This window comes from Strongyloides ratti (assembly GCF_001040885.1).
Source record: "Strongyloides ratti genome assembly S_ratti_ED321, chromosome : 2".
Lineage (NCBI taxonomy): Eukaryota > Metazoa > Nematoda > Chromadorea > Rhabditida > Strongyloididae > Strongyloides > Strongyloides ratti.
In genome coordinates, this window is record NC_037308.1 from 16,557,768 (window position 1) to 16,570,582 (window position 12,815).

General features: G+C 15.9%; 3 protein-coding genes across 3 annotated transcripts; all 3 read left to right on the plus strand.

Moving 5' to 3' along the window:
* Nucleotides 1-2,480: 2,480 nt before the first annotated feature.
* SRAE_2000523200 (7TM GPCR, serpentine receptor class e (Sre) family-containing protein) lies at nt 2,481-2,979 on the plus strand (the record flags this gene model as incomplete). Its single annotated transcript, XM_024644222.1, has 2 exons — nt 2,481-2,537; nt 2,575-2,979. The coding sequence occupies 2 exons, from the start codon at nt 2,481-2,483 to the stop codon at nt 2,977-2,979; spliced, it is 462 nt and encodes a 153-aa protein (XP_024509804.1).
* Nucleotides 2,980-3,363: 384 nt separating this feature from the next.
* SRAE_2000523300 (Hypothetical protein) lies at nt 3,364-4,064 on the plus strand (the record flags this gene model as incomplete). The annotated part of the gene is made up of 2 exons (XM_024644223.1): nt 3,364-3,511; nt 3,559-4,064. The coding sequence occupies 2 exons, from the start codon at nt 3,364-3,366 to the stop codon at nt 4,062-4,064; spliced, it is 654 nt and encodes a 217-aa protein (XP_024509805.1).
* A 6,570-nt stretch (nt 4,065-10,634) lies between these two features.
* On the plus strand, nt 10,635-12,628 carry SRAE_2000523400 (Nuclear hormone receptor, ligand-binding, core domain and Zinc finger, nuclear hormone receptor-type domain and Nuclear hormone receptor, ligand-binding domain and Zinc finger, NHR/GATA-type domain-containing protein; the record flags this gene model as incomplete). The annotated part of the gene is made up of 4 exons (XM_024644224.1): nt 10,635-10,718; nt 11,331-11,589; nt 11,645-12,544; nt 12,600-12,628. 4 exons carry the CDS (start codon nt 10,635-10,637, stop codon nt 12,626-12,628), a joined length of 1,272 nt encoding a protein of 423 aa, XP_024509806.1.
* Nucleotides 12,629-12,815: the final 187 nt, after the last annotated feature.

The following is a 12,815-nucleotide window of genomic DNA, read 5'->3' on the forward strand; positions in this document are numbered from 1 at the left end:
ATTAATATATATATTATATACTATATTTTATTTTCTTTTCTTAAATGGATTCTCTGTTACTAGAATTAGTTTTCAGTTATTTGTTATTGAAAGAATTTGTGCCACACTTTTAAGAAAAAAATATGAAAAAATGAATAATATTTTTGTTGCTTTTATTTTATTTATTTTACCTTTTATATATGGTTTGAATATGAAAAACATTAGTAATATAAGTTATTATTTTAAAAAATATTACTTTCAATTTTGTATATTATTAGATGTTTTTACAATTATAATATCAATACTTTTATGGTATCTAAACATCAAAATGAGAAAAAAAAAATTTGAAAAAAATATTGGATTGTCTGAAAAATTTCAGGTAAAATTTAAAATTTAAAAAATTTAATTTTGTTACATTTTTAGCTTAATGAGAATGTTCGTTTGATAAAATTGCTATTACCAGTAATGATATCATATATTAGTATAAATCTGATTTTTAATTTAATTCTGAATATCATAATTCAAAATAATATAGATAGTAGTGACGTTATTGCTTATAATAGTTCACTATTATTTATAATATACACACTTTGTTTTATTCAAATTATTATAAAGTACAGGTCGTCTTTACTTTATTATATTATTAAAAAATTAAAAGTTAAAAAAAATGATAATAAAGTATGTGACAATAATGCTATTTCAAGTGTATATTTAAATAGAAAAATAGATGATAATAAAATTGAACTCAAAGGAACAGATGGAAAAATTTTAAATATGAATTATGATCAAAAGTCATACTTTGACCTTTTAAAAAATTCATTGTCATGAAATATTTTATCTTCAACGTGTGATGAAGAAAACTAAAATAAATATAAATCATATGAAAATATTAAAATTAATATTGAAGTTTTTTTATTAAAAATATAATATATTTAAAGAAAATAATTGTTTTTTTTACTTTTTTTTTAAATAATATAATAAATTACTAATCATAAAGTATTAAATTAAAATATGTTAAAAATTACAACAACAATAAAATATTAATTTTTTTCTATGTAACACAAACAGATTGTCTTAACTTTTTAACTCATAAATCACTTTTGATTATTAACTTTTACTTTTAATCGTAATATTTTTTTTTATTATTTTAGCTTTTTTTTCTATTTGTAATAATTTTTTTTTATTAAATTTAAATTACCTTAAAAACGACGACATTTTTATCTGAGATTTCTAAGCGTTTTTATATTGTAGTAACAATAAATCTTTATAAGTATTAATTATAACTTTATTTAATTATTTGAACACATATCTTTAATATAAAATCAATTTTATTTATTAGAAAATTAGTAAAATTTACTAGAAACAATAATTATTATTATGTAATCAAATTAAAAAAAAATTAATTATTAAAAGATTAAAATAATACAATATTTTCTAAATTTATTTTTCTGACTAAGAGACAGTAATTAGTAGTAAGCATTTGATTCATACACATTTGATTTCGTATTTTTTTACTTTAAAATATTTAATAAAAAAAATGATTTTATTTAAAATTAATAAATTGTCTGATAAACTTTCTCAATTTTTTTTATTCTTGTATGCTTTAAAATTTATCAAAAATATTTTTAAGAAAAATAAAATCCGTATCAATTTTTTTTAATATAAATTTTATGATTAAAAATTATACATTTAAACTTTTATTAATAAATTTTATAGTATTTGATTATTACTTTAAATTTACAAAAGAAAAAATTTGATTAATTAAATCTTTTATAAATTTATAAAAAAAAAAGTTGTTTTCCATCATTTTGTAGACATACAAATAATGTCTTTATTATATGTATTGACATTTAAATGGAAGTTAAATAATAAATTTTTTATTTCAAAAAACAACTAAAATTTTATTTAATAAAAAAATAGTTAAAATTTTTTTAATTTTTATTTTATATTTTTTTTAGAAAAAAATGTTTCGCAATGGATTAAAAATATCTGTAATAACAAATTTAATTTCAATAATTCCTTTTTTTATTTTAATTATTATTTCAATGATCAAAACTTACAGAATGAAAGGATGGCATTTAAATTATAGAACTACATTTTTTGTAATATTAACTTCTATTTTAATACATTCATTTTTTACAACAATTAATGATATTTTTTTGTTATTTAATTATTATCCAGAAGAAATACATACATCTTTAACTATTTTAACCTTATGTAATATAGTATATTTTCTTGCTTTTTATTCTCCAGGAATACTAAGAATAGGAATATGGATTTTTGTTGTTGAAAGATTAATTGCTACAAAAATGAGGAAATCATATGAAACAAAAAAAAGTTACCTAATTGCAATTGGAATATTTTTTTTACCATATTTTTATGGTTGTAGTTTACATTTTTTTATAAATGCTTGGGGTTCATTTGAATTTTATTATTTTTCTTTTTGTATACTCTTTGATACATTTACTCTTTTATTATCTATATTATTACTATATTTAAATATGAAGATGAAAAAATTGGTTAATGATAAAAATAAAAATTTATCAGAAAAATATCAGGTAAATTAGTTATTAAAAATAAATTATTAAAATTTAGATAAATGAAAATATTCGTTTGATAAAATTAATGTTACCATTAATTTTTTGTTTTATTGTTATAAATGTTATATTTAACATAATAATTTTATATGGTAAATTAGCAATAATTAATAGAGATGACTTGTTACTTTTAAATGACACAATTTTATTTGTCTCATATAATATTTTTTTAATACATTTATATTTTAAATTTAAAAAAATTAATGATAATAAGATAGAAATTATAAATGGCAATAATAAAGAAAATGAAGCAAATCAACTTAATTCTGATAATCAATCTAATTTAAAACCTAATACAGTAACAGGAAATATTAAACTTTTTAATGAGGATGGAAAAAAAATTCCCACTAATTATGATCAGAAAGCATATTTTGAAATGTTTGCAAAATCTTGGAATAATTAAAAATATTGTATAAAAAAATTTTAAATTAATTTTTTTTAATCATAAAATATGTTTCAATTTTTAAAATAAAAAAATACAATTTTTTAGATAAAAAAAATTAATTAAAATTAAATCATTATAATTTTATTACCTATAAAAAAATGTTCAAAACTTTGACAATAAAAAAAATATGTTTACTTATTTATTTTGTCTAAATTTTTAGTAAAAAATATAATAAATATTACTTTTTAATAAAATATTAATAACATAATAATAAACTAATTATATTAAAATTTAAATAACAAAATTATTATAAATTACAAAGATCTAAAAAAATGTAAATTCTTATTATTTAAATTATGGTTATATTAATATATTAAAAAAAATTTATATCAGTTTTTTTAAATGGTTAAATCTAAGAAAACTATTCTATTTTTTCTTTCAACAATACCAAAAGATTTTGAAGATAAACTTTTATATGTCTGTTTATGTGCTTTTATTGCAGTTTTTATTATTATTAAGATAATAAATGTTTTTATTCTTATTCAAATCAGTAAGTGATATAATAACATATTTAAAATAATTATTAATTATATTAAGAAAATGGTGAATGTGCAACAACAGCATGTCCTGATATGACAAAAATATCATTTGCCCAACTTCCATTATCAATAAAAATTATGGAAATTTCCAGACCACTAGGAGGAACATTAAGTTTAATGATATTTGAAATTATAATAATAATTATAAATGGAAAATTAAAAAAAAATACAAAATTTTTGATATATGGAAGTTTAGTTATATGTTCAATAAAAACTTTTATATCATTATTAGAAGCTGCTTCAAATTTAGATTCAGGAAAATATATAAGAAAAGGTTTAACAAATGGATTAAATTTTACAAATTCATTTTTTATATTAATTGAGATATTGATACTTTATGGAATAATTCCTCTAATTTATTATAGGTATCGTATTCAATTAAATGACAATTTTTTTAATGAAAATGAAAAGATAAATTTATTGAAAAAGTCTTTACCAGAAAACAATTTAAAAAATAAAGGTGAAGATAGTGATGCTACTACTGTAAGTGATGAGGATAAATAAAAAAACAACTAAATGAATGATTAATTTTTAAAAAAGTAATAGAAATGAAACTAAAATATTCTACTATGACTGAAAAAATTTCTTTTAAATATAAATAAAATTAAAATTAGTTTATTTTTCTTAAGAAACTTTTATATATATTAATTAATGTTATTTTTCATTTAAAAAAAATTTATTTATTGTTAGGTATATAACATTTTATTCTCTTTCCGTAGAAACTTTTTTCACTTCACAAAATATATCTTGAATACCAGGTAAGTTAACAAAAATTATAGTCATTGAATTATTCATTTATACAACCATAAAAATTCTTATCAAACTTATTTTTTCAATTCCCTAATTTTGTATTTTGGATAAGTAAAGATAAACTAAAATCCAACATACATTTTAATATATAAATGTTTATCTTTGTTATTTATATTGATTAATAAATAAAAAATTTAATTATATTTGATATGTGTATTTTTTAAAGTTTAGTAACTTCACATTTGTTAACAAGATAATTAGATATATTATAATTGAAGTTTTATCTTAAAAATGGTTTTATTTATTTAAAAATATAAACAAAAATTCATTATTGTATTATATTAATTATCAGTTAATTTTTTTATAAAAATATTTAAAACACCTTTTTGATTTATTTTGTTGTATAAAAGTTTATTAAATAGATTAGCATAAATTTATAATTTGATTATCATTTAAAAATGATGATATATAATTTTTAGCAATGCATAAAATTTTATTATCCAATTCAACTATTGTTAAATGGAATTTCTTTTTTGATAATATTAAAAAATAAAACAACTGTTATTAATGTCAACCTCATTTTATACAAAAAAAAAACATGATAATAAACTTTTTCATAATTTTTTAAAAAAATTATCATATAAAAGAATGCTTCAGAAAATATCAAAGAAATAAATACTAAACAATTTTGATAAAATTACTTTTTAATTTGTCACAGTATTTTTTTTATAAATCTTAAACATTATATTATTATTTGTAGAAGTTTAATATGTTATTTCATTAATAGTAAATATCTTTTGATATAACAAAAGTTAGAGACTTTTGAATAGAAAAAGATACCAAAATGTTACAAAAACAATAACTATTAATATTTGTTTTACAAAATTTTTATCTTTTGTTTCTATCAATAAATTTTTTGTTTCATAAATAAGTAGTGCTGAATTAAAATTAATAATTACTTTGTAGTTAAAATTGTAGACATTTTTATGATTAAATTATTATTAGTAGTAAGTAAATCAGTTCTCTTATCCAATTATTCTATAAAATAAAATAATAAAAAATTTTATATAAATTATTTTTTGTTATCTATTTTTTAATTTTACTAATTTTTTTTTAATCAAATTTATGAACTAATGTAAAAAAAAGAAATAAATTTAAAAATTATTTACAAGTATCTTTTTAAAACTAAAATTAACTATCTCTCAATAAAGAAATATTACTTAAAAAAATTATTCTTTATAGTATTATTTGCTATAATTAAAAGAAATTTTTATCTTTAATTGATAAATATTAATTTTTAATTATTATTAAACAGTTTTAAAATTTGCATATAAAGTGACTTGAAAAATTAAATTACAATAATAAATTAAAAATTATTTAAAATTATAGGATATAAAGTAGAGATAAACTTTAATATCAATATATTACTTTAATTAAATATTAAATAAGTAATTGATTAATAATATAAAATTACATACCTTACTTAACATCTTAGTCATAAAAATATAATTTATATTTTTGCAAGAATTATATTTTTAATTAGTTTCAATGTAACTTCTGGTTAAAAAAAAAACTAAAAGTTTTATCAGTTTATAATTATATATAATTATTTTTTTTATGCCATTATAAAATTTAAGCTTTATAGACATTTTATTGATGCTATTTATAATTATATATTTTCAAGATTTATTTAATAAATTAAGCCATATTTTTTATTAATAATTTTTACCATAGATTTGAACTTTCATAAAAAAAAAAGATTCAATAATTAAACGCAAAAGAAGGTTATATTATAGTTAACTATAGTTTTTATAAAATAACATTTTTAAAAGGGACTTTTATGTTTTATTTGATTTAAATGATTACTATATTAAATTTTTGTCATTAGTATTTATACTTTTTAAATATTTTTTATATAATGTTGTTTTAAAATTTTATTAAAATTTGTAGTACATCCTAACTTGTGCTAGTTTTTTTTTTATTAATTAAAAGTAAAATTACTCTTAATATTTATAATTTTAAAAAATTTATATTTATATATATATAAGTGTATATATATTTAAAAATATAAATAAAATTATTTTTTTTTTTAAGAAAAAATAAAATTTTCATTATATTATGAATGTTATAGATTGAATTTATATAGTATCTATGTTTTTTAAGAATTTACCTTAAAAAATTTACTTATTTTCTATCATAACAATACAAAAAGGAAGTCATTAAATATATCAATTTATGATACATAAAGTTACTTAAACTTTGTCAATAAATAATAAGATTTAAGTATAATATTTTATGTATAAAATTTAACAAAAAAAATAAGCATATTATTAATAATAAATGTTAAAATTGTAATATATTTTTATTTTTTTAATTTCTATATAATATATAATGTATTTACATTAATATATAACATCATTTTATAACTATAATTAAACAATAAAATTAATAAATAAATAAGTTTTATTAATTTTATTATAAAAAAAAATTGATGTAAATAATAAAATTCTACTTAAAAAGTAACACCTTTATACGTAAGTAATCAAAATTCTAAAAACTATATTTCTAATATTATTGTTAAAAAGGTCAGTATGGATTAAAGATTATTTTACCAAATGAAAACCCACTATTTCTGAAATAAATTTAGAATATTTAAGAAGTATTACTTAATATAAATATTTATAACATTTCATTTATGATCCAATTGCTTTTTGACATTGAAGTATAGTAATAATATAATCTTAAGAAAATTTTTATACGTAATGAAACATAATATATAAATATATATAATTCTATCATTTATTAAAATTATTATACTTAATAAAGTATTAAAATTTTTTTACCTTTTAAAAGTCCTGTACTTTTTATTTTAGTATATATATATATATATATTTTTTTTTTTTAATTTTATAAACTAACCCATTAAATTATATATACCTTATTTTAAGAATGCAAAATGATTTTTGAAAAAGAGATTAAACAATCTTTGATCATCATTAGTATATTAATGTATTTCAAAAAATTAAATAAGTAGATAAAATTCTTCCTTACAATTATTCATTTTTTTTTTCTTTAATAAAAAATGTTTGACATACATTTTATTTTTCATTTAAAATTATAATAGTCAAACTGTTTATTGTTAAAATTTGATTTTTATTATATTCTATGAAAGAAACTTTAATGATATTAAAAAAAAATAAAGTTTTTTAATTAAAAATTGAACAAGATATTTGTTTGTAGAAAATTTTTCAATGTTTATAAACAAGATAAAACTATTTTTAGATGATATTTATAAAGTTCTATTTTTATTATTAAATTTAAATAGTGTACTTAGAAATAAGATATTATCTTTTTACTTATTCTTGATTATATGATACAATACGTATTTATCCATTATATAATAAATAATGATGAATAATATTTTTATAAATTATCTATTATATTATAATATATTAACTAAATAATGTTAGTATTCTTACAAAAATACTATAAGAACGGTATCTTTATATTTTTTTATATTTTTTATTGCAAAAATACTTTATTTTACTTTAAAACTTTATTTACACATATGTTAAGAATAAGTTTAAAAAAAAATAATTTTCACGCAAACTAAAATTATTCATACTAAAACTGCACTATATTCCCATTATTTTATATCCTGTTATTTATAATTTCATATGAAATATAATATTTTTATATATTAAAAATAATTTTTTTTAATCATTTTATTACTATTTTTAATATATATTTTTAATCTGTAAAAATGTTTTGAGAAAATTGTACTTATTAATTTTTTATTAAAACATTATAACAAAATTAATTATAATTTTTCATAAAACTTTAATTTTTCTCAGAAATGTATGTTTTTAAATTAAGATATATTTTCATAGTATGTAGTTTAATTTATAATTTATGAATGAAAAAAGATATATAATATTATATATAAAAATAGTTTCATTAAATGTATTAAAATATAAAAAAAAATATATATAGTGAACAATTAATTGAAACTATAATACATATATAAATATCAAAAATATATTTATAAAAAAATAAATATATATTTAAAAGATTATTTATTAAAAGTGTAAAGGAAAAGCATTTGATATATGTTGTTTTATCAAAAAATATTATTTTTAATAAACTTAAAGATTATGTAATGTTAACATAATAGGATAAAAACTTGGAAATATTTCAATAACATTATGTAATATTATTTATTAAAAGTAACTAACTTTTAATATAATTATTGTGATTATGTAAGGGTTAAACAACTTTTAAATATTAAATATGTATAAACATTAAAATTAATTAAATGTTTCAAACAAAGTAGAACATAAATTATAGAAATTTATAATTTTTTTAAATGTAATAAATTGAAAAAAAAATTTTCTAACTTTTAAAATTTTTTATTATTCTCAATAAAAAATATATATTATTTATTTAAAAAGTTGATAAGATATATTATTGATAAATTTAAAAAAAGAAATAAAATCATAAAAAAAATTATTTTTATTTAAACCAACAAAAAAAAAAGACAATTTTTATGTGAATGATATCATTTATAATTTTTTTAAAGGAAACAACGTATTAATGTTTATAAAAAGTTTAATCTACTATCTATTCTGTTAATATTATTGATAATATTAATTTTGTAGAATATATTTTATATATAATGTTTATTTCTTTTATATTTTTATAAATATTTAATATATTATTCTTTTTAAAAAATTTTATTTATAACTTTCGAATTTTAAATTTTATATAAAAAAAATCAGTTGAAATATTATGTATGTGAATTAAAATTTTTTTTTAATAAAATTGTAATATTTTATAATTAATTTAATTACAAAACATGAAGATTTTAAATTTAATGTTTAATTATATATTTGATATCACAATTACTAAAATTAAAGTTTTATCATATTTGACATACAATCAAAGGACGAAAAAAATTAATCAAAAGATCAACATTTTTAGTTTTTTGTTCATTTAAAAAGAAAATTTTTTTCAATATATCTTTTTTTTTAATAATATTTACATTAACACTTCTTCCGAAAAAAAATAACTACTCTTTTTATTATCCTTCCTTTCTTAATGCTTATTCTTTAATGATAAGTTTTAAAATACACAATCTTATTCATATATAAAACTATAATATAATTAGTTATTTATAATATTAGTTAAAATTTACACACGTTTATCAGTTATTAAACAATATTGTAGATGAATATAATTTTATAAATATTTTTTATATTAAAATCACCATTATCAAATAGTTTTTTTTTTCTATTATATTTTAATTTTTGAAATTTATATAAAAAAAAATATTAATTAATTTATGAAAAATTTTTTTTATGTATTTTTAAAGATTTAGAATACTAATATATTACACATTGGTAAGCATTCATACAAATTAAATGTCCATGTGAATTTCATTAGTACATATAATGTTACTAGATAATTATTGTGAATAAAAATGAACTTGTTACTATGATAACAAACTACACAGACGCTTAATATGTCTTGGTCAATTTTATGTATTATGTATTATGTTTATATCATAAACACTAATATATATATATATTAATACATATGTATAATTATTTATAGATAATTTTATTCATTATCATTTAAATATAATTTCTAGATAAATTTTTTATATATATCTCATTAAATGTTATTTGCATAATATTTATTGTCAACATTTATTATTTATGAAAAAGTAAAATAATATTATATAAATATTATAGAAAAAACAAAAAAATTATAAAAAAAAATTATAAGTATAATTTCTTAATTTATGTTACATTATATAATTTTTTTAATAGAAACATTAAATTTTTTTAAAAAAAAAAAACTTTATTTTTTTAATTTTTTTTTTCAAATTTTAATTGTTTTATTTTATTATTTTTCTTTTATTTATTAAAAAAAAACAATTTAACTTCTTTTGTAATATAAGTTTGTCAGTTTATATCAAATAAAAAAAAATATTAATACATATTGTACTCTTTAAAATGTTTATTATAATACTATATGATTGTATTCTTGCGCCAAGTATAAGATATATAAATTTTTGCATTAAAATCATTCCTATCAATAGTACATTTGGATCAACATATAAATATGAGAATAATATGTATTTAAATATATATTACCAAAGATATACAATATTTGTAGTTTTATGATAAGAAGACAAAACTTTTCGCAAAATCAATATATTATCGTTACTATTTATGTATACTTACTTGAATGATTTGAATATTTATACAAATCATCCAATTTTTTTAGCACTAAATGAAATAAAAAAAATAATAATAAATAATGTCGGTAACAAAAAATGCTGATGTCTGTTTGGTTTGCTCAACACCCACTACTGGATTCCATTTTCAGATAAATTCATGTCGTGTAAGTTTAATTAATATTACTATATAATAGTTTGATAATAATAAATATAATTCACTTCCTTGTCATATTTGCACTTTGTTATTTTTTTATATAAAACAGATTACTTTATTATTTTAAAGTAATATATAACTAATATCTAAGAATGATTATTTATAAAATTTATTACAAAAACATATATAATAAAGAATGATATTATTATCTTGTCAATTATTATCAATCACTGGTAATAATACATCAAAAATTAAGTGTTATATATATTTATATTATATAATATTACGTATTTTATATTAAAAACATTTATAATTCTTTTTAAATTTCTTTTTTTTTGTATAAATAAAAAAATTAACTTTTTTATGTAAATAAATTTTTTATTCCTATTGCAACAATTAATTTATTTAAAAAAAAAATTTATAATTATAAAACTTGACTATTAAATATTTAAATTTCTATCTTTAAAAATTAATTTCATTTCAATGTTTTGATTATATATTTTTATCATATATTATACTTTCTAAAATATTTATTAAGTTTTTAAGCTAAATAAATTAAAATTATTTATTACTTTAAAAAAATAAACATTTTTTAATTGGGAATAAATTAATTTTTTTTAAGGCTTGTTCTGCATTTTGGAGGCGTAGCCAACAAGGTGAAAGAAAATATCGATGTCGTAGGAATTCAAAAAATTGTGAAGTACATTATAGCATAAAAAATGTTTGCCGTTATTGTAGATTTGAAAAATGTAAAAGAGTTGGTATGAAATGGAAAAATCAGGAAAAACATTTTAGTGATAGTTCAGATGGTGAGGAAAATTCAAGTTCAATGAAAAGTCCTTTAAGTGTTAATTCGATACCATCTACTACTATTAAACAAGGTTTATAAATTTTTTTAAAATATAAATATTGTAACATCATATTTTTATTTTTCAGAAGTAAGCTTCTCTTCTAATGTATCAGATGATACAGCTGCAACAACAATGTCATCATCATCATCAAATAATATTTTTGTAAATGCAATATCAAAATCAACATCACTATATTATACACCATTACAATACTTATCATATGGAATTGGATGCTATTTAAGTAATATAAATAAAGATTTATCAATAGATAAAGTAGAAATAACGAGAAAATTTACCTTTCGTAAATATGCATTTTTTACAGAAACTTGTTGTAATGAATTTTCTAAAGCATTAGCAATATCACCACAATACTGTTCATTACCTCCATCTGATAAAGCAATAATATTTAAAAATGTATGGTCTATTATTCATTCTATAGAGCGTGTTTACACATCAATTAAACTTTATGGTGCACAAAATCCAGATATTGTGATATTATTTAATAATTGTCAAGCTTCTAGTGATGATTTTGCTTACCTCGATGATAAAGAATTATCAACTAAAGATAAAGAAGACTTTTATAATCTTTTTTTACCAGCAAATAAATTTTTAGTTAGTTCAATGTATCTTCCTATGAAAGAATTAAATATAGATGAAATTGAATTTTCATTTTTAATAGGTTATGCATTATGGTCAATTCAAGGTATTGAACAAATAGGAACAGAAACTAAAGAATTAGGAAAAAAATTAATTCGTGCATTAAATAATGAAATTCATTCATATTATTCATTTGCCAAAAAGATTGATAATTACGCACATAGATTAGCAGAAATTATCAATTTATTAGCAGCAACAGTTAAATATCGTGATATGAAAAGAGAAATAGTTTTAACATCTAAAATTTTTAATGTTTTTGATGTTTGTAAAGTTGCAGCTGATGTTATGAAAAGAGATCCAAAAGGGATGCATGGTATCTTTGATGTTAGTATGTAGTAAAAAAAAAATAGACTTCAATTGCATGTTTAATTATTTTTTTATAGTTTTTAGTTCAAATCTGTATATAAAATAGAAGTATATATTATCTCATTTTAATGTTTTTGTATAATTTAATAAATTTGTATATATGTTCTTTTGACAATATGTATTAAGTTAGTCTTTAATAAATCTTTAAAATAAATAGTAATTATTTACAATAATTATTTTGTTATATAAGTAGTTTAAAATTTTTTATTTACATTGTATTTTAATCTTTTAAA